This window comes from Vitis riparia, chromosome 19, assembly GCF_004353265.1.
Source record: "Vitis riparia cultivar Riparia Gloire de Montpellier isolate 1030 chromosome 19, EGFV_Vit.rip_1.0, whole genome shotgun sequence".
Lineage (NCBI taxonomy): Eukaryota > Viridiplantae > Streptophyta > Magnoliopsida > Vitales > Vitaceae > Vitis > Vitis riparia.
In genome coordinates this window covers 959,902-987,168 of record NC_048449.1, presented here as the reverse complement: position 1 = coordinate 987,168, position 27,267 = coordinate 959,902, and the positions used below count along the sequence as shown (strand labels likewise).

Genomic DNA, 27,267 nt, shown 5'->3' with positions numbered 1-27,267 from the left:
TAAAAATAGATTTAGAATAAAAAAATTATTTTTATATCAATCATTCTTTTATTTTGAATCTTCTAATTTAAAAATATATAAATTTCTTTAATAATTTTTTTTATACTCTTATAACCAAATATAATATAAAGATATCATATCTAGAAACCCTTCTCAAGTCATAGAGTTTATAAGCATCAAATTATGGGTGACAACCATTCGATACCTCATCTTCACAACTGATTATCACACAAAAAATTCACTATACATCCCTCTAAACCATAAAGAAAACTTCCAACTGTCATAATCTTCATCCATGTAAGAATACACCCTCTTACAATCTGAGCTCATTACCCCCAATAGACAACAAAATTCTCAAGAAACCTTGAACAAAATCTGTAATATTCGTCACTGAATATCTTCCTCCTTTTTCGTTGTCTTTCCATTGGATTCACCATTGTCCTCATCATGATCAGTCTCAATACCTCCACTTCTGTTTCTATCAGATGAAGTTGTGTCCTTAATCTCTTCTTCTTCTTCTTCTTCTTCTTCTTCTCCCTCATCTTCATTCTTGTTGGTATCCTCGTCTTCTTCTTCTCCATCAACACCTGCAGCCCTCTTGTCAGACAGGTACTCGAGGGCCATTACCACATCGCTCATCAAGGGCCTGATGCTGGCTTCTTCTTGCAGACACATGGCTGCCACTGCAAGTGCTTGGTAGAGACCCTTTATGGGGTAGTTTCCTTCTAGGAGGGGGTCGGCCATGAGAGTAAACTTCCTTCTGTCTTTAAGCAATGGTTGTGCCTGCAGAACCCAAAAGATCACGAAGCTAAACACACAAATAGAATCACTTAGCCCTTCCGAAGCTAAACAAACTCTCACATCATAACCAGAGTATGTTATAATAATATTTGTAGTGATCCGCTCAATATGTTATGTCTCATAAGATCACAAGAGATAAGAAGGGTCATATTGGGGTACTTAGATACCATTTATAATAACCGACTCAATATGCCTTATTCCACCGGATCAAGGGGCAAAGAAAATGACACCTTTTGTGGGACCAAATAAATTCCCACGCAAGGTTCGAGATTGACTTTAATATGTTTTATAATGACCCACTCAACATGATCATGTGTCTCATGATCACGGGGCAAGTTGACGAACATGGCTTATGGAGTCCCATCTTATGGTCGGGTTAAACCATGATACTATTTGCTTTTAATAGTATAGATATTATGCACTTTAAATCTAACTAGCCCCTGTGATTATTAAAATGGGACTACAAAGATTAAGAAAAAGTCAACTTTCTAGTGTGTTAATTGGATAAAATAGTGTTTGGAAGATATGAATCCAATCGACATACCCAAGTGACAAGATTTTGCTCCTCAGTCGGTCTAGAATTATCGATCACTCTTCTTCCTGTGATGATCTCCAAGAGCACGACGCCGAAGCTGTATACATCGGACATTGTCGTCAACTGGCCTGTAAGTGCATACTCAGGCGCGCAGTAGCCGTAAGTCCCCATCACTCTTGTGGACACATGAGTCTTGTCTCCGGTCGGGCCGAGCTTGGCAAGGCCAAAATCGGAGAGCTTTGGATTGAAATCCTCATCCAATAGTATGTTGGATGCTTTAAAGTCTCGGTAAATGACCGGGGGATTGGCTGTGTCATGCAAGTATTCGAGCCCTCTCGCTGCTCCTTCAGCGATTTTCATCCTGGTCTTCCAGTCCAGAGGCTTCTTGTTTGGAGCCAAATCTGCGGAGTGGAGCTTTGAGTGACCAATGTTATAAATAAAACTATGAACAATTGAAAATATGAAAAATACTGTTTCAAAAACATTTACACTTTAGATTGATGGGTACAATGAAACAAGGTTAAGAGAATTGTTTTTTGTATCGGGGCTGTGAAACAAAATTTTATTTTCAAAAACAGTTTGAGATCTGTTTTGTAAGAATAATTTTCAAAAACATTGTCAAACACATGTATCGAGTTTTTTCAGGCTTACCGAGAAGGTGATCCTCCAAGGAACCATTGGCCATGTACTCATACACCAAAATCCTTTGATCACCATCACAGCAATATCCGACCATGTTCACGAGATTAGTATGGTGAAGAAGACTCAACATGAAAACCTCTACAAGGAACTCTCTGTTGCCTTGGAACCCATTCCTGTCTAGTCTCTTAACAGCAACACTCTGAGGATTAAGAAAAACAATAATAAAACATTAGCTGAACCTTGGCATTTTTCTGTACAAGTATACAAAAACTTTCAAAAATATAATTTTTGAAAAAAAAAAAATCCCTCATATTTTGTAAAACAAAAGTATTTTTAAAACGGGAAATGTTTTTAACATATTTTTTATATCTTAAAATATGTTATAATTATTTTTCATATTTATATAATTACTTTTTAAAACAACCAAAATGCTTTTGAAAAATCTTATTTTCTATTTTTGAGAATGAAAAATTGTTATTCTTTATGATTATCAAATACGTTTTTGTTTTTTCTTTTTTTGAAGCATAGAAAATTGTTTTAAAAAAACAATATCTTTTAAGAGGTAAAGAGAAAAACGAAAAGAAAAAGCAAAAATACATTATTTGTCTTCTCTACATGGCCTTTGTACACCCTCCCAAAGCCGCCTTCTCCGATCAAAGCCTCATGGTTGAAGTTGTTGGTTGCAGCTGAGAGCTCACCTATTGTGAAGACATGGGCAGGAATACTACCTTTGCCCATTTTTGCTATCTCTTCTGCTATGTATCTTCTCTTGCTGCCATCTGCATATTAAAGCAACTTATGATGCATACCATGTTTGTAGATCTGTTTTTGAAGGAAAAAAAAAATCATTTGAATTGGTATGATCGGTTTATGTTTGATTATTAAGCAAATGGAGTTTTTAGTGAAGGAAACACTTAACCAAATCAACCTTATTTAATGTCGATTTGGTTCGGTTTGGTTTTAATGCTTAGCTTGATACAAGCTAATTTATCTCGTATTTGAGAGTTATTTTGATATGGTTAGAAGTATTTTTAATAATTATTTTTAAAAATCTAGATGATTATGTGAAATAATTCTTTGATAATCAATTTATTTTAAAAACTATTATTTTTTAGTATATAAAAAATATTTAAAAACATTTTTGATAGAGCACTTTACAAAAGCTTCATGCTTATTTAAAACCAAATCAATTTAGTCAATTTTGTTTAAATTGTATTAGATTAGGGTTTGGGGTTTAGCAATGAAGCATGCATGAAGTTAATTTCTTACCGGATTTGAAGGAGATGTTAACGAATGAGGCTAATCTTTTGGCGTCACCATACTCCTTAATGCTCTTCTTCAATGACTTATTGCCAACATTTGGATCAGACATGCAACAAGCGAAGCAGCCCATCTTCCTTCTCTTCGGTCTCCTGCTCCAATCCAAACAAACAGAGACTCAACCACCATCACATCCTCACACCCATTATCCGCCCGCAGGTGTTCGACGAAATTCGGTATCTAGAGGACTAGCAAAGAAGTATTCAAGTGAAGAGGAAAGGGGCGAGATTGGAGCTAAGACTTGTCTGAGGATCAGAAAACCTTTGCCTGGAAAGAACCAGATTGTTTCTGGTCTTCCTAGAACCTGAAAATTTTCCCACTCTGTTTGTTTGTTTTTTCTTTTTCTTTTTTGCTGCAACATCTTCTTGCAGAGCCATAGAATTAGGAGAGGCATATGACATGGTCAAACTTTGCTAAATTCAGATCAATCAGACACAACCTTTCTTTCCTTAACTGCCTGCTGCCTCTTCTCTTTCTCTCTCTATAACTGAAATTTCAAAAATTAGTTAAGGCAATGACATTGGTTTTGTATTATATTCTCTGGTTCTCTCCTCATTTCCCTCCAAATCTGCTATGGTAGCGTCAAGGAAGAAATCAGGGTGTGCCATGAGGCACATCCACCAAGTTCATCAAGTGAATAAAGAATTTTCTTTATTTACCTTGAGTCAATAGGTCAAGAGAGATACCACGAAGCTTCATGGCATAATACATTGTTTCGTGATGTTTATCGTCCATAGATATTGTCTACTTTGACTTTATTACCCTCTTCTAATTTTATAAGATTATCGTATAAGTATTGTCTAGTATTACCTCAGGAATATATAAATGATCCCAATCTTTCTCATCATCTACACTAGAAAACCTTACAGAATTGTTTGAACGTACTTTTTCCCATTTTTTGGGTCTTATAGTCTCTATATCAATTTTTCAGGTCATTCAATTGAAATTCAAGATCTTGCACGACAATTACAATTCATGTACCTCACAACTTGAGAAACTAAAACCCACCCTGATTTGCAATCATAAGTTGATACAAAATGCCAAAGAATCGCCAAACTAGCATAAATCCAGAGCTTATTCTCATAAAAGGTACCCACACTCACACAGCAGGAACAAAAACAAAGAAAAGAAATGGTAAAAGAATCGAAATTCAAAATAAAGACTTACTTGGTCATGTATAAGACATTTCACGCGTTGAACTAATACACTTTTTTCTTCCCATCGTCTAATAGTTAGCAGGTCAAACTGGCAGCATACTACATGAACATAAACAACCAAGCAGAGGTGCACATTACATATGTTACTATACATACAACATCGGTATCTCAGAGCATCAAGTTGTTAGTTAGTCCATTGTGATTAAATGAAAAAACAAGATAGAAAAGGCTATTGTTAATCTGAAACAAGCTATTGATCAATTCTAGCAATATATTAAATCAGCTTATGAAGTACCAGACTAGGCTGACGAACCAAAGAAGCTGCTTTTGTGTTGCTATCGGTTAAATGGACCTTCTTGGTGGTTCTTTTCTCAAAAGCGGTAGCAAAATCTTTCTGCTTTGAGTCTAGCAACCACCTTCTCAAGCTTGCACATCCGGGCTTCAAGTTCCAGTCCTGGTATCTCAACTGTACCAAAACTAATTTCTCACCTGTCTCTTTTATCTCAATTGCATCTTCCACACCTTTTTCCGACCCTCCCACTATAGCTGCAATCCCTGTTCTACACTTAGCTGCTCTTTCCACGACTTCCCCTGATGCTCTGTTCATGGTTCCAGTCCCTGAATGACTCCTATTGACATCTTCCATGTCTCTCTCCGATCCTCCCATCAATGCTGAACTTCCCCCATTGCTCCCATTCCCACCTTCCATGGCTTTTTCTGATCCTCCTGCAGCTACACCTAGATATTTCATCACCAATTGCTGTCTAATAGCCCCAACCTTGGCAGCTGAGGGTGATGAACCCTGCAGTTGGCAGCCTGGTGAAGGCTTATCATCACTGGCTGGTTTGTTCCCCACACTTTTCGGATTTATAATGGATCTCAACATCTCTCCAACCATCATTTTATCCTCATCATCCGAATCCCCCTGTTTGTATCTCAACATCTCTTCAACCATCATCGGAATCTCCCCGTTCTGAGGAATTTCGTGTTGCAGGAAGAACCGGAGGATTAGAGGCACCATTGGCTTCCGTCTTAACTGACGACTGCCACTAGTCCTAGTATCTAGTGGTAACATCCAAATCAAATAATCGGGATGGAATATACAATATCCCATTAATGGGCTTATGTAATTGCTCCAGGCAATTTTAGGACTCTCATCACATTCAGGAACACAACCTGGAAGATCTTGATCCATTCCAAATTGCATTGCTACCCCATGTAGGAAGTACCATTCCTTACAGTCGTCCACACCAACCAGCTTGCAGACCCTCAAGAACTGAGCAAATGCCTGCAACTCTCCATCCGAATCGGAGTATCGGAGCCCATCAACACCCACTTCTCCCTTTCTCTATAAGAACTACAGACACCCAGTTGTCCACTGCCCTTGCATAAGGCCGCCACTGAAAACTAGCTCTAGCTGTGTCTAAAGCTAGCCCCACATTCTCAACTCTACAACCCCTTATTTTGTGCCATCGAGCCACTATGGGCTCACCAAATTCTATCGGTTTAGGGCTTGGCCTGAGAGCTGGAAACCTCTCCCACACCCAAACCTGAACAAATTGAAGTGGTGCCAAAAGTGAAAGTCCCAGAAAATTTTCTTTCTTCCCACAATTTCCTTTTCTGCTTAAAGCAACAAGAGCTTCTCTCAACAAACTTAAATCCCTGTAAATGCCTGCTAAAACTGCAGGGGCAAGCGCAACCTGGATCCCTCTAGCTAGCCTAATTGCTATAGAAAACACATGCTTTTCAATGGTGGAATTAGATTTTGTTGGAAGAAAAAACCTGGAGAGCCACAGGGAGAGAAAGGCTTCATGCTCAAGCTGGCTTCCTGTGCCCATGAACCGAGCCAGCCAGACACTCTGGCAGGCCTTCTGGGCACAACCCCTGGAGACTTCCTGTCTCTCTTCGATCAATTTCTCTTCGATTTCCATCAATTCCATCTCTTCAAGAGGGGCTGAAACAGACTCTCCCAAAATGGTGAAACCCCCCAAAATCATCACAGACTCAAGCGTAATGGTGGCTTCACCCCATGGAACACAAAGGTATTGGTCTCTGGGCACCATTTCGCTGCAATCCCATATACCAAATCGTCGTTTCTTCGAATCTCGTAGGTGGAACCCATGATTGGTTTAGAAATTCCAGCCTTCCTCCATACACAATGGTGTGAAGAGTGCAGGCTCTCGACCCACTTTTTCCACTGCTTTTTCTTGCATCACCATCCGTGAAAAGAGACCTTTATAGCCCATTTCTGGGACTGAGCTGGAATGATATCAAGCAGCAAAGAATATATATATATATATATATATATTAATAAAAGAAAATGTCTAGTTATTAGTGATACCTACAGAACCAGCTACCACCCTCTCAAGCTTGCAACTGTCCTCTTTTTCCATGGCTTTATCTGATCCTCCCATCATAGCTTTTTCCACTGGCACCTTCCATGCCTTCTTTTCGATCCTTTCTTGGTGTTGGCACTTCCCCATTACTTTCATCACCTTCTCCCATGGATTTCTCTGATCTTCCTACTGCATATACACCTTGCTTAATATCATCTACGAGTTTCATCAGTGACTTCTTGTAAACAGCTCAAGTCTTGGCAGTTAACAATGATAATGTTGCTGCTTTAGCAGACATCACCTCAACAGCAAACTTCTTTAACTTGGGCCTTGGGTTCCAGTTTCTGATGGCTCACTTCCCTGGGCAATTGCATCGTCTGCTCGAGCTCATTCCAAAGGGCCAAGTGTCCAGAGTGCATAGAAGCAAAATCTCTGAGACACTTAGCAGAACATTGGTATCAACTGCCACAAAACCATGTATACATGTTAGAGGAAACAATTTGGCCAAGATAGTACACAAAGGCAGGGAAACAATGGTGAGTGTGGTACATGAAGGCAGGGAAATTTAGAATAAGAGGTCGGATATTCCCTCTAGCTAGCATTTCAGGAAGGTAGAATAAGGTTTTGTGGGAAGAACAAACCTCAAAAGCCACAGATGCCGTGCCACCAAACATTCTGGCAAGCAGTCAGCATGACCAAAGACCTGTCCTACTAGCCTTAGAAATCAAGCCATTGCCATCCTAACTCTCAATACAGTGGGCTAGTGTCAAAACAAGAATATAAAAGAGCTCTAGCATGGAATTCCCCTTCCTATCTTTGAGAATTTAGATATTTCATATAAAAGTAGAACTGTTCAAGAATTGAGTTTCACTTTAAGGAGTATGCAAAAAAAGGAAAATGGAAAAAACAAAATATTCATATCATGATAAAAAGAAAAAAAAAAAAAAAAATGAAACCCTTGAATATCTGCTGACTCAGTAACTAAAACTTGAGTAGCATAGCAGTTCGTTTGCAAGAGGAAAGGTATGAGTGTTGGTGTGCCATGTGAATGAGTTTGTCTGTGTAAGCATTGTGAAGGTCGAGGGTCGGGGGTCAAAGAACTAATGTACTCTTCCCTGTATATGTTGCCATACAGGTTCCTGTGGCATCTAATTCTACAAGATGCATGCAACTAACACTGAGTAGTCAACTTTTGCAGTGTTGGAATTACCTCAGTAACACAGAGATGATTCTGGTTTTCTCATCATCTACATATTGGAAGAAGGCCTTTGAAGAATTATTATTTGAAGTCCTCTCAAAGCAAGAATAAGAACAAAGAAAGCCAAATCCAGAAAGTTAATTAAATGCTTATTCTCATAAAAGAAACCTACACTCATCAAGCAAGAATAAAACCAGGAAAACAAAAAGCAACACACTTGCAATTCAAATTATAAAGTTACTAGGTTAAGTATGAGACATTTCACATTTTCATTTATATAATTTTTTCTTCAAACTATTATCTCTATCGGTTACCAACTGTTTCTGTTAAATATAGCCAAACAAAAATGGTAACTCACCGTATCAAGTTGTGAGTTACTCCATTGTGATTAAGGAAAAAACCAGATACAAAAGGCTACAGTGCATCTGAATGAAGATTAGGAGTCTTGGAAAAAAGGAAAATCTACAAACATTCTGTCCATCAGTTCCAGCAAAAAGCACTAGTGTTAAAACTTAAATACACCTACGCAATTCCAATACATTACATTTGTCAATTATGTACTGGACTAAGCAGATGCGACCAAGAAACTGCTCTGTGTTGCTATAGGTGAAATGACCTTCAAGCTCTAACGAAATCTTGCAGCTTTAAGCCCAGCAACCACCCTCTCAAGCTTGCATATTCGAGCTTCAAGATCCAGTCCCGGGATCTCAATAGTACCAATGCCACTCATCACTCTCTTCTCCTTTATCTTATTTGCATCTTCTATGGCTTTCTCTAATCCACTCATCGTTGAAGCATTCTTTTCACTACTCCTGATTGCATCTTCCATGGCCTTTTCTGATTCTCCCACCATAACTGGACTCCCCACATTACTCTCATTTTCTTTTTCCATCGCTTCCTCTGCCCCTCCCACCATAGCCGCACTTTCTGAATTATTCCCATTGGCATCTTCTCTGGCTCTTCCCAATCCTCCTGCCATAGCTGTAGTTCTCTCATTGCTCTCATTTGCATTTTCTATCGTTTTTTCTGATGCAGCTACACCTTGAAAAATATTATTTACACAATTTATCAGTGACTCATTTCTTACAACTCCGGTCTTGGAGGTTGACGATGATGGAGTCGCTGAATTCTTCCCAACACATTTAAGGTTTCTAATGGACTTCAACATCGCTCCAACTGTCATTCTATCTTCATCACTAGAATCTCCTGCATCCATCTTACTATGTTTTGCACGGAAACCAGAATGATCGAGGGCATCATTGCCTTCTCCTGCATCCACCCAATTATGTTTTGCAGGAAAACCAGGAGGAACAAGGGCACCATCACCTTCCTTCTTTAGTGATGGATTCCACCACTCCAGGTATCTGGTGGTAACATCTGCCTCAAAGAACCGGGATGGAATGTACAACTTCACACCATTAATGGGCTTGCTATAATTGTTCCAAGCAACTTCAGGAGTCCCATTACAAGGGTGAACATAACCCGGAAGATCTTGATCCATTCCAAATTGCATTCCCACCCGATGTGGGAAGTACCATTCCATAGAGTCATCAACTCCAACCAGCTTGCAGACCCTCAAGAACCGAGCAAAGGCCTGCAACTCTTGGTCCAAGCCAGAGCCCACCAGCACCCACTCTTCCCTTTCTCCATAAAACTTAGGAAAATCCCAGTTACCCACTGCTCTGGCATAAGGCCTCCACTCAAAACTATCCCCCGCCAAGTCCAGGGCCAGCCCAACATTCTCAACTCTACGACCCTTCATTTTGTGCCATCGAGCAAGCCTGGGTTCCCCCAATTCCTTTGGTTTTGGCTGTGGTCTCAAAGCCGGAAACCTCTCCCATGCCCAAACCTGAACAAACTGAAGAGGGGCCAGAAGTGACAGGGCAAAGACATTGTCTTTCTTCTCATTGTTTCCCATTTTGGTTAGAGCCACAATAGTCTGTTTCAACAAACTCAAATCCCGGTAAATGCTTACTAAGACAGCAGGCCCAAGGGCAACTGGGATCCCTCTAGCTAGTCTAATCGCTATGGAAAATACATGCTTTTCAATGGTGCAATTTGACTTTGTAGGAAGAACAAACCTTGAAACCCACATGGAGAGGAAAGCTTCGTGTTCAATTGGGTTCCCTGTGCCCATCCACCGATTCATCCAACCATTCTGACAGGCCTTTTGGGCTTTGGTTCTAGTGACTTGCAGCCTCCCTGCGATGAGTTTCTCTTCGGTTTCCACCATTTCCTTGTCTTCAAGAGGGGCTGAAACAGACTCTCCAAGAACGGGGAAACCCCCCAAAACCATCACATCTTCAAGCGTGATAGTGGCTTCACCCCAAGGAAACACGAAGGTGTTGGTCTCTGGGCACCATTTCGCCGTAACCCCATAAACCAAATCGTCGACTCTTCGAATCTCGTACACGGAACCCATGATTCCCTCATAAATCCCAGCCTTCTTCCATGTAGAATGGTGGGCAGAATGCAATGCCTCGACCCACATTTTCCATTTGCTCTTCTGGTATTTCCACCCGTGAAAGGAGACTTTCAGCGGCCACTTCTGGGACTCCCCACCTGGAATTCGAGAAGAAATAGGACGTGAAGGGAGGCCATTGATGGAAGTGGTTGAGGGTTTGAGAAAATGGGCGATTCTGCGAGTTGGGTTGCCCCCAGTCGGAGACACCATCAACTCCCTCCTCTCTTCCAGGATGGCGTCTGGAGATTCAGCCATTGTTGCAGTCAGTGAAGAAGAAGAAGAAGGTTTCTGTGGTTCCTCTTACCGTCCTTGCAATCAATTGAAGGGACTCACAGGGCATGGAAAGCTCATGCCGGTGGCGAAAGTGGTCAGCCTTGGGACAGATGAAAGTTTGAAACTGTACACTTCGATGACATCCAAAAGTTCATAACCCCTTTACTTCTTCTTGGGTTTTTCTCTTCCTTTTCCCCCTCGTTCTCTCACAGAATTTATCTGCTGAGGTCCCTTGCAGACAAGGACAGTTTTACATGCACCACCTTCTTCTGGGTTTTTTTTTTTTGTTGGATTTTTGTGAAGAAGAAAGTGGACTAGTGGCATTGGAGTTGAGGTTGATGGATTGGGAAATGGATGTCCATTTTTTTTTTTAAATCACAAAACTCAGATATTTTTTAATTATATTGTCGATTAAATATGTTTACATTTGATAATTACATACCAATAAAATTAACTACTTCTCAAGCATTGTTTATTGAATTAGATTCAAATCTCTAATTTTAAAAATGAAAAATTATAAGCAAGATTTTGTTATGCCATTAGTGTATTGAGCACCAAAAATACCATGAATTAAATGCATATACACAATTTTGATGAAAAAGAACCCATCATTAAACTCTACAACTTTTGAGCCACAATTTAATAGCATTTAATAGAAAATATACCTTTTTGAAACTATAACAAACACAATTTGCATCAAATCCTTTCTAAAACAAAGAATCGTCCAAGAATGTTATGGAAAAAATAAATTCATTTAAGCCACAAAAATTAATAGAAGTTTTTCATTTTTTCCTTCTAAAATCTCTTGTGTAAGACAAAAAATGTTGTGTACAGTAGGAATGAAGAGTGGCAAAGTCTTATATTTTGAATCCTTTTCCTGAATCAGAGAAATTAATACTATGTTAAAAACTCTCTTGTTTTTATGTATGAACAAAAGCCTCATATTTTATTTCCTTTATATACCTCAAGACCAAGACTTGAAATCAATTGAATACATATCAGGATTTGTACTTAAGGACTATTGTCCCATATAGAATATGTAGTTTACTTGTTCATTACTTATTCTAGAAATAATTACATGTCTTCATATGCTTCTTATCTTTATTCTCTGTCCTATTGTTATCTTTCCAAAAAATGAATTCTTTGCTTCTTTGGAAGGAGTCTTAGCACTATCTATATATAGAACTAGTCCTTCAATTAATCCGTCTCCTTCACTCAAAACTTTGTTCCCTCTACCCATTCATCTAAGATCAAGGTTAGCTTTATTTTCATTTTATTTCTATATTATTTTTGGTTTATAACTTCCATCAAGGTCGATTAATTTGTACTATATACATTTGATTTGGGGTTTGCCTTTAAAAATCATTGAATATCATTCTTGAGTTTGAATCATCCATGGGTTTTGCACACTCTTGAAGGTTTAGTCTGATTTGGTCTAAAATAATAACGACCATATCATCATATTATTTTCATTAGATTGTTATTTGTTTTGTTTGATTTATTCACACATATAAGCATTTAAGCAACTAATCTGATAGCAAATTTTCAAATGTTCAACCAAGTCTTAAAAATGCATGCAAATTAGTACAACCTATAAACTATAGCTAGGCATAATCTCATGTATAGAACATGTAGTGGCCTTGTATAAGTAGCTGCATAATTTTCAACCTTTGTTCCCTATCTCTTCTTATATGCATATAACCCATTCTTTAATATTGCAGGAAACAGACAATTCGACTCCTTCAATACTTCACCTCAAGCTTATTTCCTTCCATTTATCAACTTGAGGTCAGATTTATTGTCATTTAATCACTATATTTGTTGCTTTAAATGTTCTTTCTTAATCGTTTAAATTGTATGGTATGTTTTTGTTTGAGTTTAACCTTTAGGAATTATTGAATATTATCTACAACTATAATGGATATAAAGCTTTCTTTCTCTCTAAATTTGAATGCATATATGGCATCCATGCAAGCATCTTTTATTAGCTCCCACCATACGTAATTCACCTTTTTTTTTTTTTTTTGAGTAGCTTGCACATAATTAAGTGTAACAGTGTCTATTAATTAATTATTTAACCCCATGTTTAGTTAAATATGATGAAACAATTAATTAATGTCGAATATTTTGACCCTTAGGTTATGTTTGGTTTTTAAAAAATTCGAAAAAAATGCGAAGGAAAAAAAAATAGAAGGAAAGAAAAAGTGAAGAAAAGTAAAAAATAAATTCAAATTTAATAAATTATTTTTTACTTTTCTTCAAACTTATTTTATTTATTTCACTCTCTTATAGTGAGATTAAATAATTTAAAAATATATAAATTTTAAATTAATTTTAATTATATTTGACTTTTTTATTTTTTATTTTTGTAGTGAAATCAAGTATAAAAACATTATTTTCCTTTAATATATTTTTTTTCTTTCTCTAGTATTTTCTAGGAATTAAACATAGCCAAAATTTATAACATTGCTATCAATCAACTAAACGGCTCTTTGGAGTAATTGTGTACCTTATCATCAAATTTAGACCTAGTAGATTCCAACTTGTCTAGAAAACCATTAGAATTCAGTTTTTAAGGTATAGGCGAATTGGTCAAAAAGGTTGGGAGGAAAGTTGGAAGGCTATGTTTGCGGTGTGTTTTGGAGTTGAATTGGGAGGGGGCTAGAAGAGTTTTCCCTTAAAAAAAGTTAGGTGATTATTAAAGTTTTAAAAAACATTTTTAAAAGTTGAGAAATCATTTAAAGTGACTCATTGATAGCACTTAGGTGATGTTTGTTTTTTTACTTAATTTTAAATAGAACCTTAATGCTTAATAGTATTAAATATTAGGTTATTTATTTTTATAATATTTTATTTCTATTAAGTATTAAAAAGTAAAAAAAATAATATATTATTTTTTTTATTTAAAAAAAGCTACATATTTTGGTTTTTTCTATTTAGTAAAAAGTTTATAATAAGTTATGAAAAAAGTAGAAAAATAAACAACCTAAATTTTAAAACTAAATTGTTTTAAGCAAAAAGCCAAAAAAATAAACACTACCTTAAAGTATTTTTTACCTATCAAGTATATTTTTAACAAATATTATAAATAATTTTTAAGTCTTTAAAAGTGCTTTATAAATTTTATTAAAGACATGATTTTTTTTTTTTAGAACATTTTTTTATGCTAGAATTACTTTTTAAAAGTATTATCAAACTGACTTTTAAAATATTCTTTTTGGAAAAATCACTTTTTAATTATATATTTTAATATTATTAAAAATAGTTTCAAAATATTTTTTCTTTTACTTTATATTCAAAATAAAAATATTTTTGATAGTGATGCAACCAAAAGAAATGTTATAAGCTTAAAAGTGTTTTTTAAGAGAATCCCCCTCAAACGGAACATTAGTCTTTTGTTTCTTTCAGGCTTTATAAAAACATCAACATGAGTTTGTCTCCAAGTCTTAAATACATCATGTTACCATACATAGTAAATGTTTTAAGGTACACATGTATTATTTGAATCTATTAAATGATGAATTTAATCATTTTCATTAGTTTTGCAATATTTCAATAAATATTTTAGAATCTATATAGATGATGCAAACAACGCTAGTAAAAAAGAAAATAGTAAGAAGAAATTCCACATTCTTATTTTTGTTTTACCTTTAAAAAAATACAAAAAATGAATATAATAAAAATTATTTAAAAAGATTTTAAATTCTTCATATTAATATAAAGAAGAAAAAAAGAGCAAAATTAGACAAGTATGAATTTTTTTTTAAATTTAAATCCTTTTTCTATTTTTCTATTTTTCTATTTTTATTATTTTCTTTTATTTTTCTTCTTCTTTATTTCTTTCCTGTTCACTCTCTCTCAAACTTTCAAAGGTCCAATGTCCAAATAGCTTGAAGGTCAAAATTGAAGATTTATTTTTTATTTTTTCCAAAAGGAGGCACAAGAGGTAAAACCTAGCATATTTGTCCCATCATCTCGAGTTTTTAACTAAAATATAATATTTTTACCAAAAATTTGTGATGATTTTGTGAGCTGTCATTCTAGTAGTGTACGAACCTTTCATTTCCAAAAATTTTAAAGCTTGGTTCTTAGAAAATTTAAAGAAAAAAAAAAAATAGAGAGGAAGAGTAAAGAAAAAGAAAAAGTAAAAGAAAAATAAAAATTTAATTAAAATTTATTAAATTATTTTTATAGACTACTTCAATTTTATTTAACTTATTTTTCCTATGTAAAGATTAAATAATTTTGAAATATATAAATATTTAATTAATATTTATTATTTTATTTATTATTTTTTGTATTTTCACTAGTAAAACTAAATAGGAAACAAATTTTCTTAACAATTTTTTTTCTTCCTTTAATACTTTCCCAAAGTCAAACATAGTCTAACTTTCTCAAAAACTTCTATTTCTTTGAACACATTGGTACACTTAATAGGTATTCTAATTATCCAACTTCATTCTTCCAATTGCTTATAGTTTTGAAAGTATATTTTTAATAATAAATGTATTGGAGTAAAAAAGTTTTGATAATTTTCTTACAAAAGTTTCACTTGTTTTCGTAAATAAGATCTTAAAAAAAGAAACAACAAGAATAGCCTGTTAGATTAATTTATATTTATATTATATAAATCAAGAAGCTAAAACTTAGATTTTGTTTGAGAAATGTTTTTAAAAATAGATTTTGAGAATAATGTTTGAAAATTATTCTCTTTTGAAAATTATTTTTTAATGTTTGTAGAAAAGTTTGTTTGAAAATCCGAATAATTTGTTTTCTATGCTTTTAAAAATAAATTTTATATGTAATATTTTACTTTTAAGTTTTAACCCTTCTCCATATTTATATAATAATTTTCTTTTAAACAGTTCTTAGAAAACAAGTGAATAAATGAAAACAAACAAAAGATTGTGTTTTTTGTTTTTCTGATTATTAAGTGTTTTTTCCTTTTCTTTTTCTATTTTTTTAATTTTTTTTTAATTTTGAAAAACAAAAAATTATTTTTAAAAACATTTGCCAAACAATGCCTTAGTAACCTATAACATTGGGAAGTTCATTCAAATACTTGCTAGGCAATCTTAGGTTATATAAGTTTCATGAAATTCATGTTGTAATTTGGTTTTTGATTAAAGTTAGAAACTTTTATTTATAAAATTACTTTACCAATTAAAAAATTCTTAAAAAAGAGAGTTTATGTTGGAAATTATTAGGAAAAATTATTCACAAACTTGGTAATACCCATGCATTTTTCCTAAATTGACTTAATTGAGCCTTTTTCTTTTGGAAAGCTTATAAATTGTAGAGAATCTAGATTATTTTTTGAGCTTCTTTGGTGTAAAATTCTCATATTTTTATGTTCATATACCTTTTTCATCAATACAAAATCAATTGTCTCTATAAGCATTTATCATTGATTTTGGATATACTTTAAACTAATATATTTCAATCCTATAAATTTGTGGTTGCTTTGGGGTTTACCTTAAGACATATTGAATATCATTCCTCTGACTTTAAATCATCCATGCATTTTTTGTAGGTTTAGTTTGGTGTAAAATAATAATATATAGCCATTATGCCTTATTGTTTTCTGAAATATAATATGTATGGTTTATATGCCAAAACATGGCCAATTATTGTAAACCTTGTTTAGAAGGTCAAATGTAATTTTTCAAAGTGTTTGAATAGAACTCTTAATCATGGTTTCAAACATCCAAATATGATTTACCCACATTTTAAAAAAGGGAGAGACCCATGCTTTTCCTTAAATGAAATGTGAAAATTATCCCTTTTTTATTTTTAATAAAAGTGTTTTTAAAATATAATTTGAAAATATAAAATCCAATCCCGTAACAACATAACTCTTCTTCTCCTATTAAATTTAGATTTAAAACACTATCCCAAATAGACCTTATGCTTTGCTTGATGTGTGCAAATAAGCATAAAAGTAATTAGTCTCAAACCAAAATATCAAATATTATTAAACCAAGGCTTAAAATACAAATTAATTCAAAATTATGGAATGTAGTTAGGCATATTGTTAGGTATTGAAGATGTAGTCCTTCTATTTTCATTATACATTCCCATAACCAATTTTGTTACTTTCAACCTTTTTCCTCATCTTTGCTTATCATGAAAATAACCCATCCTTCAATTTTTCAGCTTGCAAATAATTTATCTCCTTCAACGTTTTGTAGCAAGCTTTCTTCCTTTCATCAATTATCCAAGAACAAGTCAGGTTTGTTTCCATTTTATTTTAGTATTTTTGTTGCTTAGCTCATCCAAAGTTGTTTAACTTGTTTTCTATGCTTTCTACTTGGCTTAATTAACCTTTAGAAAGTAATGAATATGTTAGATGATTATGATGGATTTAAAGCTTTTTTTCCATCTCATTTTGAATGCATATGATATATATATATATATATATATATATATATATATATATTTCTATTATTTAGAATGCATTAATTTTATTTGTAGTAATTTTACTATGATATGTCTTTTGTCTATTCATTTCATTTGATTGATTGTTGAATTATGAGTTGCATAATTGAACTAGATACCTTAAGAGCCACCCGTAGTGTGAGTTGAAAATTGTAGTTGAACATTCAAACAGACCCTTGTTAGGTAACTTCCATATAATAAACTTACTCCTTCCTCTTTTCCAAACTCCCTCTTAACTATATTTACCCTCTACTATAGCCTACAAATACAACCTATCATTTACTATATAATATTCATTTCTAAACATATATATATATATATATATATATAGAGAGAGAGAGAGAGAGAGAGAGAGAGAGAGGGATAGATGAATAGATAGATAGATAGAGAGATCTAGGAAGACTAAGGTGGTGTTTGTTTTTTGGTTAAATAGAAAAAGTCAAAATATTTAGCTTTTTTTATTAAGCTAAAAGTACCTTGTTGATATTAACCAACTTAACTAAAGTGAATTCTTTATCAGTAAGTTTAGTTTAATTACGTTGGTTGATATCAATGAGTTACTTTTAGTTGAAAAGAAAAACCAAATATTTTAACTTTTTCTATTCAGTCGAAAAACAAACAATACCTTATATTGGTGAGCACATAAACTATAAGTTCATTCACTCAAAATGACTATTATAGCATAAATCTAAGAAGATGTTGAGTTTTTCCATAAACCTAAGAAGATATTAATTTTATCGTTGAGGTTTAACTTTTTAAATGATTTGTTCCTTCTTTACTCTTAAAACGCAAATTTATTAGAGATTTGTGGTGTGTGACTTACTAGATTTGCTTGTGTTAATCAAAGTATTGATGACATAGGTTTTTATAATAAGGTTGTCTTTTACAATGGAGTACGTGGAAGCAGTGCTAACAAGCATTGGGCTATTGAAGGATATGTGGCCCTCCATTTCTAAGTGCTTCAACTATCACAAAATTCTTGATAAGAATTGCAAAACTCTCAAAGAGAAAATGGAGAGATTGAAGAGTCGTGAACAAGATATCAAAATTGAATTACAAAATGCACAATATCAACGAAAGAAAGAAAAAAAAGAAGTTGAAAATTGGTTGAAAGAAGTGCAAAATATGAAAGATGATCTGGAAAGGATGGAGCAAGAAGTTGGAAAGGGAAGAATTTTCTCAAGATTGGGGTTTCTAAGGCAGTCTGAAGAGCATATAGAAAAAACAGATGAGCTACTTGAACGCGGTAGATTTCCTGAAGGGATTTTGATTGATGTACTTCGAGATGAAGGAAGGGCATTGTTAACAACACAACTAATAGGTGAAACTACAACCAAAAGAAATTTGGAGAAGATTTGGACATGCTTAGAGAAAGGTGAAATCCAAAGCATTGGAGTTTGGGGAATGGGGGGGATCGGCAAAACAACTATTGTTACTCATATTCATAATCTCCTTTTGGAAAAAAAAGATACTTTCGGCCTTGTCTATTGGGTGACTGTATCAAAAGATTCAAGCATTCACAGTTACAAGATGTTGTTGCTGAGAAAATAAATTTAGATTTATCAAAAGAAGAAGATGAAAGGTTAAGATCTGCTTTATTATTTGAAGCACTGCAGAAAGAGAAGAAATTTGTTCTTATATTTGATGATGTATGGGAGGTTTATCCACCACGGGAGGTTGGGATTCCAATTGGAGTTGATGGAGGAAAACTCATAATAACCACCAGATCAAGGGAAGTGTGCTTAAAAATGGGGTGCAAAGAAATCATCAAAGTGGAGCCTCTTTATGAGGAAGAAGCGTGGGAGCTTTTCAACAAAACACTTGAACGATACAATGCACTTAGCCAAAAAGAAGAAAAAATAGCCAAGGATATTGTCAGGGAATGTGCGGGTTTACCTCTTGCCATCGTCACAACAGCTAGAAGTATGAGTGTTGCATATGACATTGCCGAATGGAGGAATGCATTGAATGAATTGAGGGAACATGTTAAAGGGCACACAATTAACATGGAAAATGATGTATTTAAAATATTGGAATTCAGCTACAATCGCTTGAATGATGAAAAACTTCAAGAATGTTTGTTGTATTGTGCATTGTTTCCCGAAGATTATAAGATTAGAAGGGTGTTGTTGATCAGATATTGGATTGTTGAGGGGCTTGTAGAAGAAATGGGAAGTAGGCAAGCAGAGCGTGATAGAGGGCATGCTATACTGAACAAACTTGAAAATGTGTGTTTGTTGGAAAAATGTGAGAATGGAAAATGTGTAAAGATGCATGATGTGATCAGGGACATGGCCATCAACATAACAAGAAAGAATTCTCGATTCATGGTGAAAAATGGAAGAAATCTGGAAGATCTGCCAAGCGAGATAGAGTGGTCAAATAATGTAGAAAGAGTTTCATTAATGGATAGCCATCTTTCAACTTTGATATTTGTACCAAATTGCCCTAAGCTTTCCACCTTGTTTCTTCAAAAACCCAAGTTTTCTTATCCACCTAAAGGTCTACATGAAGGTCTTCCAAATTCCTTCTTTGTGCACATGCTAGGCCTTAGAGTTCTGGACCTGTCATGCACAAACATTGCATTTCTACCAGATTCTATTTATGACATGGTGAATCTTCGAGCTCTAATTCTTTGTGAATGTCGAGAATTAAAGCAGGTAGGTTCATTGGCAAAGCTTAAGGAATTAAGAGAGTTGGATCTCAGTTGGAATGAAATGGAAACAATACCTGATGGGATAGAGGAATTGGTTCTCCTCAAACATTTCAGTTGGATCTCATACCATTCACGCCAGGCAGTACTTCCCAATCCTCTTTCCAAACTTCTTCCCAATCTTCTTCAACTGCAGTGTCTAAGACATGATGATGAGAAATTGCTGGATGTAGGAGTGGAGGAGCTGAGTGGGATGAGAAAGTTGGAGGTCCTTGATGTCAATTTCTCCAGCCTACACAATTTCAATAGCTACATGAAGACACAACACTACCGGAGACTTACTCACTATCGTGTTCGATTAAGTGGAAGGGAATATTCTAGGCTTCTAGGGTCGCAAAGAAATCGACATGGTTTTTGTAAAGAAGTAGAAGTGTGGGAATGTAAGCTGACGGAAGGAGGGAAAGACAATGGTGACTACCAACTTGTGCTCCCTACGAATGTCCAGTTTTTGCAGATATATACATGTAATGATCCCACTAGCCTATTGGATGTTTCTCCATCTCTCCAGATTGCCACCGATTTAAAAGCATGTTTGATATCAAAATGCGAGGGGATAAAATACTTGTGGTGGGTAGAGGACTGCATTGACTCATTAAACTCATTGTTTCTTGATTCATTGCCAAGCTTAAGGGTTCTCTTCAAGTTGAAACCAACAGACAATGTACGTTGTTCCAGTCTCAAGCACTTATACGTGAGTAAATGTCACAATCTCAAGCACTTGTTCACGCCTGAGTTAGTGAAGAACCACCTCCAAAACCTTCAAAACATCTATGTCCGTAGTTGCAGTCAAATGGAGGATATAATAGTAGGAGTAGAAGAAGAAGACATTAATGAAAAGAATAATCCCATCCTCTGTTTTCCCAACTTTCGATGTTTGGAGTTGGTTGATCTACCAAAACTGAAAGGCATATGGAAGGGAACAATGACTTGTGATTCCCTTCAAAATCTTTTAGTATTGAAATGTCGAAAGCTTAAAAGGCTCCCTTTTGCGGTTTCGGTGCACATAAACGATGGTGATGGCCAAAGAAGAGCTTCAACACCACCCCTCAAGCAAATCGGAGGAGACAAAGAGTGGTGGGATGGGGTGGAATGGGACACACATCCTCATGCCAAATCTGTTTTTCAACACCTATTTGTACAAGGAAAAGGTTTTAGAGTAAGTATAATTTTTTTTTTTTATGTATATGGATTTGATGAAGAATCTGTTTGATTAAGTACAAAGTCAAGATAATCTAACACTTTATTTTTATTTTTTGGTTTCATGCAGTGGCTAAAAAACAATTCGGTCACAAGTCGTTGGAGAGAGACTGTGGACAATATATTTGAAGAAGTGTAATTGACTTCATTATATCTTTTTATTTTTTTGGTGTAGCCCTAAAGGGTTTTTTTTTATTGTGGAGATAGAATAAACTTTTGAAGAAGTGTAAGTGGATGTATTTTGAAAATTATTATAAACTTGACAATGTTTTAAGATACTTATATTGATGTGATTCTTTATTTTTGTTTCATTAATTTTTATTTTACATAATACATGGATTAAACAATACCTATGATGGAAAAATCGTCTTTTATCTCTTTGATGACATTAATTCAAACATCCAATACAAGCATGATTAGATCAATAGATTCTTTTATACATTAAGAAACATGAGAGCTTTTCAACCAAACACTTGAGTAGTATAATGTACTTAGCCACAAAGAAGAAGAAATAGCCAAGGATATTGTCATGGAATCTGTTGGATTACCTCTTGCCATCGTCACTATAGCTAGAAGTATGAGTGTTGTTTATGACATTGCTGAATGAAAGAATGCATTGAATAAATTGAGGGAACATGTTAAAGGGCACACAATTCACATGGAAAATGATGCATATAAGATATTGGAATTCAGTTACAATTGCTTGAATGATGAAAAACTTCAATAATGTTTGTTGTACTATGCATTGTTTCCTGAAGATTATAAGATTAGAAGGGTATATTTGATCAGATATTGGATTGCTAAGGGGTTGGTAGAATAAATGGGAAGTAGGCAAGCATAGCATAATAGAGGGCATGCTATATTGAACAAACTTGAAAATGTTTGTTTGCTGGACAGATGTGAGAGTGGAAAATATGTAAAATTGCATGATGTAATTAGGGACATGGTTATCAACATAAAGAGGTCTAGACTCATGGTGAAAATCAGAAGAAATTTAAAAAATCTCCTAAGCGAGCTAGAGTGGTCAAATAATCTAGAAAGAGTTCAGTTAATGGGTAGGGAACTTTCAACTTTGAAGTTTGTACCAAATTGCCCCAAGCTTGATACCTTGTTTTTTTAAACCCCCCAGTAGCCTAATCTTCAATTGCCCAAGCTTTATAAGTCATTTCTTCAAAGTAGACCTGGTACATATGAAGGTCTTCCAGAGTCCTTCTTTGTTCACATGTTAGGCCTTGGAGTTCTGGACTCGTCATATACAGACATTGCAGTCCTACCAAATCTATCTGTGACATGGTGAATCTTCGAGCTTTAATTCTTTGTCATTGTGAAGAATTAAAGTAGGTAGGTTCATTGGCAAAGCTCAAAGAATTGAGAGAGTGGACCTCAGTTGGAGTGGAATGGAAGCAATACCTAATGGGATAGAGAAATTGGTCCTCCTTGAACATTTCAGTTGGATCTCACACAATTTAAGGTGGGCACATCTGAATCATCTTCTCAATCTTCTTACCAATTTTCTTCCTAATCTTCTCCATCTGCAGTGTCTAAGGCTTGAAGGTATGAGATTTCTAGATGTAGGAGTAGAGAAGCTGATTGGATTGAGAAAGTTGGAGATCATTTCTGTCAAATTCTCCAGTCTGCACAATTTCAATAGCTACTTGAGGACACAACACTACCAGAGACTTACTATCGTTTCCACCTATATGGAATGGGATATTTTTTTCATCAGTTCCAACCACATGATTTTTGTAAAGTAGGACAATGCGGATGTGAGCTGAAGGAAGGAGAAAAAGACAATGATGACAACCAACTTGTGCTCCCTAACAATATCCAACTCTTGTATATAGAAAATTTCCACCTTCTTACTAGTCTATTGAATGTAGCTCAATCTCTCAAGATTGCCATGGAGCTAAAAACATGTTTTATATCACAATGCAAGGGGATATATAGAATATTTGTGGTGGGAAGAAGATTGCATTGCTTCAGTAAATGCACTGTACGTGTCTTCATGAATTGCGAAGTTTAAGGGTCCTATTCACGTTGAGACCAACAAACATTATAAGTTGTTCCAGTCTCAAGCACTTGTACGTGAGTGACTGACAATCTCAAGCACATGTTCATGCCCGAGTTAGTGAAATACCACCTCCAAAACAAACCATCTATGTCTGCTAGTGCAGTCAAATGGAGGATCTAATAGTAACAGCAGCAGCAGCAGAGGTAGAAGAAGAAGAAGAAGAAGAAGAAGAAGAAGAAGAAGAAGAAGAAGAAGACGTTAATGAAATAAATAATCTCATCCTCCGTTTCCCCAACTTAGAGAGTTTGGAGTTGATAAATCTACCAAAATTGAAGAGCATATGGAAGGGAACAACGACTTGTGATTCTCTACAACAAATTCAGGTAATTAATTACCCAAAGTTTAAAAGGCTCAAGTGGTGGAATAAGACACAAATCCTCATGCCAAATCTATTTTTCAACCCCTATTTATAAATCAAAGATTGCAACTCGTAGAATCTCCTCTTTTGGCAAGTACCATTAAGTGTATATATGTGCTGTTTGATGAAGCACCAAGTCAAGATTGTCTAACACTTTCTTTTTTATCTTTAAAGTAGCCGCCAAATCCTTGGATGAACAAATTAGAAGATATTTTTTAAGAAGGGTAAGCAACCAACTTTTAAAATTATTATAAACAGTGACTGTGTTTATATTGATGTGACTATTTATTTTTATTTTATTTATTTTTGTTTTCTATGACACAAAGATTAACCAATGTATGATAAGTTAGCTGATTTATCAAAATTCTCCATTAAATAACATGGCGAGAAAATCTCTTCTATCTCTATGATGATATTGATCCAAACATTCAATGAGTGCATGATTACCTCAATATATTCTTTGTTTATTAAGTTCATGGAACTAGTAGGTTAATACATTATGACATCTTTATTTTATCTATTATTCTATTTTGTTGAGAACTTATATTGAACTCCAATTTAGTTGTTTTAAGTTTTAACACAAATTTTATCTTTTGATGGGTGTTTTTATGTGATTTAGGTGATAACAAAAACAATGTGAAATCAAATTAGAAGACTCTTAATTCAACAACATGGTAGCGGAATGCTTTGTGCATGTATATTGATCCTTTGATGAACAAAGGCAAGAAACGAAAAGTCTCATACTTTTTTTTTCCTTTTAATCTAGTATCTGATTGTAATTTTGTATTGCTCTTAAAATGTTATTTTGAGATGATTTATTGCATTATGTTTGTAATGTTGGTATTTTTATGACATCATATAATATGAGTTTATGATTGTGTTAGTACCAATTGTTTTAACTATCAACTTTTCTCTTAGTTAGGACCAATTGCTGCTTCAACTTTTAAGACAATCACTTCAACAATTTTATGTGTATTGGAGAAAAAATTACGCTACACTCATAGCAGTTCAGAGAAACCTTGCCTAAATGGTATATTTGATCAATTTCATTTTTATTCTTTTAACAAGCTCATCAATCTAAATCAACATTTCCTTTATTTAGGGTCTATCATTAGTGTATCTAACAAAGATAATCCTTTTACCAGACTCTTGAATGGTACTTTTGATTTTACCAAAAGAACAAGAAAAAATTGAGATAAGATATAGTAAGGTGAAAGTATATGAAAAAGTATAACTAAATTTTCCCTATTTCAACCCAAAACAAATGAAAACATATTTTATTTCATACGAGGAGACTAATCACTTAAAATTATATTTATGACTTTTTGCTAAATGACATGAAAATATTGTATTTTGCATAAATAAAATGTCATTTAAACAAATAAACTGTCATGTGAAGCAACAACTAAAATAACAATGATATTTATAAATCCCTTATATGAAACTCTAAAATCAAAATTCTTCTTTTCAATCACTTTTTTTAAAAAATGCATTATTTCTAAATATTTTTACCCTTATTTTAATATTTAATGTCATACCTCATCATTCTAAATTTGTTTTTTAAGCAAATATAAAAATGTTCTAGGACAATCTTGCTAATTTTTATGATGAGGTAATGAGCCATGTAATATAAAATAAATTAGGCTAACATATAGTTGATGATAGCAAGGAAATAACATTAGAATTCGAACTTCATTTTGCATATAAAGGTAAATAAAATGTTAGTAAATCTGCCTTTATGGAAGAATAAAAAATAAAAATAAAATCAAATGAATATAATTATTAGGATTTGTAGATACAACCATTGCCACATATAGAATATGCAGACTACATTGGAGTTGTTATTTACTAATACCAAAAGCAAAAGCATGCATGATTTCTCACTTTACTTTTGTTCCCTATCTTGTCTCCCACCTTTTCAAAAAGTCAATACTTCTTTATTTTGTAATGCTATTTTATTAATAAAGCAATTTCCATCTTTTGAAAAAGTTAACTCTCTTCATTCTTTATTTTTTCTTTAATTTAAAGTGATTCTCATCTTTTGAATATCAATAAATTAATTGAATTATTCCCACCATGATAATTTTGTTGACTGGGAAAGTTTCCTCTTCCATACAACCTATCCTTCGGTATTGTAGCAATAGATAATTAGTTCTTCTCCTTTGCTCCAAGCTTCTTTCCTTATGTTATTCATCTAAGAACAAGGTCAATATTATTATTATTATTATTATTTTTGCTTTGTTCATTTCCTAAAAAAAATACATAAATGGTATTGTATGCATTTGATTTGGGATTTATCATTGATAACTATGATAAATTGAAAGCTTTCATTTCTATTTTGAAACTAGGAACTTCATTCCAAAGGCAATGGTGTGATTTTCATATTTGTTTACATGCACATAATTTGTCGTTTCATATTGCAGCATACAAATAATTCATCTCCTTAAACCCGAATCTTATTTCCTTCCATCAATCATCTAATTAAAAACAAGGTTGGATTTATTTTTATTTCTATTCCAATTTTTTTTTTTGTTGCTTAGTTTTCTCATTCCAAGTTGTTTAAACTATATATATGTTTTAAAAAATTGGTTATTTAACCTTTAGAATCATTGAATGCTATTAAAAATTATGTTATGGCATTGGAAACTTCAATATTTTTCTCATTCCAACTTGAAGATTGGTCCTTGGAGGGCTTGGCTCTTCCCTAGGAGTTGTCATGATAAAATTTGGATTGTCTTTAATGTTTTGGGATTCACATATTTTTGGGTTATCATATTTTTAAGAATAACCAAAAAATATAATTCTAATAATTAAATGATATTTTATTATTTAAAAAAGAAATTATTTTGTTTAATGTAAAAAACACTTGTCTTAGTCTCAGATGACATCATGTAATATTTAGACCTTTTGTTACGCTTATTTTTTGTTAATACAAGATATTCTTCAGGAATTTTATATGCATTTAAGTGTCCTTAGAATGCAATATTTGTAGTTATGACATACCTCTATTCATAATCCTTTAATTGATTTTTTGAAATATGAATTAGACTAAGAGGGTGTTTGTTTTTTTAACTTATTGATAAACCAATTTCTTTTCAAAATTTTTATGTTTATTTTTAATTTTTTATTTGACTTATTACTTATTCTTAAATATTTTTCATTGAATAAAAAAAAAAAATACTTAGTTTTTTCTAAACGGAAAAAGTAATATTTTTAAACTCATAAAAAATTCTCAACCCCCAACCCTTATCATCATACCGAATCTCTTTGTCTTTCTCACCTTTTTGGACCACCACCTTGTCATCATAATTTCTCTTATTTTAAAATCTTTAAAAACATGTTAAACTAGTTTTTAGTTAAATAAAAATTAATTTAAAAATTATTTGTTTTTAATTCATTAATTAGATGTTTATTTTTAGCATATTAGAAACAAAATATTAAAAAACAAACAATTTCATACTTAATACTATTAAACACTATTTAGTATTAAGTTAAATTAACTTCTACTTAGAATTAAGTCAAAAGAAAAACAAAATTCCACCTAATAGCCTTGTAATTGCATAATTGAACTTGACCCCTCATTTCCAAACTTTTTCATACCTACTCTCACCCTCTACTATAGCTTACAAAAGTTCCTTATTCTATACTGTTAGCCCAAGGGTTCTCCTAATCGGGTTTTGATGATAACAAACCATGGTTAAGTGACTAATTGGTTTAATGATTAAGAATCTCGAGTATAAACTCGAAAATTCATCAAATGACCA

General features: G+C 33.7%; 5 protein-coding genes across 6 annotated transcripts; 2 read left to right on the top strand and 3 right to left on the bottom strand.

Moving 5' to 3' along the window:
* Nucleotides 1-111: 111 nt before the first annotated feature.
* On the bottom strand, nucleotides 112-4,639 carry LOC117908643 (probable serine/threonine-protein kinase PBL23). 2 transcript variants are annotated; one of them, XM_034822309.1, is made up of 6 exons: nucleotides 4,466-4,639; nucleotides 3,248-3,390; nucleotides 2,576-2,757; nucleotides 1,988-2,177; nucleotides 1,346-1,737; nucleotides 112-783 (listed from the first exon to the last, which is right to left on the bottom strand). In XM_034822309.1, the coding sequence occupies exons 1-6, from the start codon at nucleotides 4,471-4,473 to the stop codon at nucleotides 388-390; spliced, it is 1,311 nt and encodes a 436-aa protein (XP_034678200.1). In that variant the 5' UTR covers nucleotides 4,474-4,639; the 3' UTR covers nucleotides 112-387. The 2 variants fall into 2 exon arrangements, with proteins under 2 accessions (XP_034678200.1, XP_034678201.1); XM_034822310.1 differs by having other exon boundaries at nucleotides 3,248-3,785; nucleotides 4,466-4,550.
* Nucleotides 4,640-4,717: 78 nt separating this feature from the next.
* On the bottom strand, nucleotides 4,718-7,219 carry LOC117908644. Its single transcript, XM_034822311.1, has 2 exons — nucleotides 6,797-7,219; nucleotides 4,718-6,714 (listed from the first exon to the last, which is right to left on the bottom strand). Exon 2 carries the CDS (start codon nucleotides 5,660-5,662, stop codon nucleotides 4,730-4,732), a length of 933 nt encoding a protein of 310 aa, XP_034678202.1. The 5' UTR covers nucleotides 5,663-6,714; nucleotides 6,797-7,219; the 3' UTR covers nucleotides 4,718-4,729.
* A 1,103-nt stretch (nucleotides 7,220-8,322) lies between these two features.
* LOC117908692 lies at nucleotides 8,323-10,998 on the bottom strand. Its single transcript, XM_034822369.1, has one exon. It carries the CDS (start codon nucleotides 10,706-10,708, stop codon nucleotides 8,615-8,617), a length of 2,094 nt encoding a protein of 697 aa, XP_034678260.1. The 5' UTR covers nucleotides 10,709-10,998; the 3' UTR covers nucleotides 8,323-8,614.
* A 7,054-nt stretch (nucleotides 10,999-18,052) lies between these two features.
* LOC117909031 (disease resistance protein At4g27190-like) lies at nucleotides 18,053-19,550 on the top strand. The gene is made up of 3 exons (XM_034822932.1): nucleotides 18,053-18,439; nucleotides 18,688-19,392; nucleotides 19,452-19,550. The coding sequence occupies exons 1-3, from the start codon at nucleotides 18,053-18,055 to the stop codon at nucleotides 19,548-19,550; spliced, it is 1,191 nt and encodes a 396-aa protein (XP_034678823.1).
* Nucleotides 19,551-19,677: 127 nt separating this feature from the next.
* LOC117909476 (probable disease resistance protein At4g27220) lies at nucleotides 19,678-21,246 on the top strand. The gene is made up of 2 exons (XM_034823520.1): nucleotides 19,678-21,033; nucleotides 21,145-21,246. The coding sequence occupies exons 1-2, from the start codon at nucleotides 19,705-19,707 to the stop codon at nucleotides 21,211-21,213; spliced, it is 1,398 nt and encodes a 465-aa protein (XP_034679411.1). The 5' UTR covers nucleotides 19,678-19,704; the 3' UTR covers nucleotides 21,214-21,246.
* Nucleotides 21,247-27,267: the final 6,021 nt, after the last annotated feature.

Bases quoted from the DNA above. Each gene is read 5' to 3' on its own strand.
- LOC117908643 (XM_034822309.1), bottom strand. The intron at 1,738-1,987 runs GTAAGCCTGAAA...TCCACTCCGCAG, and splicing joins CTTGGAGGATCACCTTCTCG to ATTTGGCTCCAAACAAGAAG. The intron at 784-1,345 runs GTATGTCGATTG...TGGGTTCTGCAG, and splicing joins AGCAAAATCTTGTCACTTGG to GCACAACCATTGCTTAAAGA.
- LOC117908644 (XM_034822311.1), bottom strand. From the start codon at position 5,662: ATGCAATTTGGAATGGATCAAGATCTTCCAGGTTGTGTTCCTGAATGT.
- LOC117908692 (XM_034822369.1), bottom strand. From the start codon at position 10,708: ATGGCTGAATCTCCAGACGCCATCCTGGAAGAGAGGAGGGAGTTGATG.
- LOC117909031 (XM_034822932.1), top strand. From the start codon at position 18,053: ATGGAGTACGTGGAAGCAGTGCTAACAAGCATTGGGCTATTGAAGGAT. The intron at 18,440-18,687 runs GTACTTCGAGAT...AAGCATTCACAG, and splicing joins CTGAAGGGATTTTGATTGAT to TTACAAGATGTTGTTGCTGA. The intron at 19,393-19,451 runs GTGTGTTTGTTG...TGATGTGATCAG, and splicing joins TACTGAACAAACTTGAAAAT to GGACATGGCCATCAACATAA.
- LOC117909476 (XM_034823520.1), top strand. From the start codon at position 19,705: ATGCTAGGCCTTAGAGTTCTGGACCTGTCATGCACAAACATTGCATTT. The intron at 21,034-21,144 runs GTAAGTATAATT...GGTTTCATGCAG, and splicing joins TACAAGGAAAAGGTTTTAGA to TGGCTAAAAAACAATTCGGT.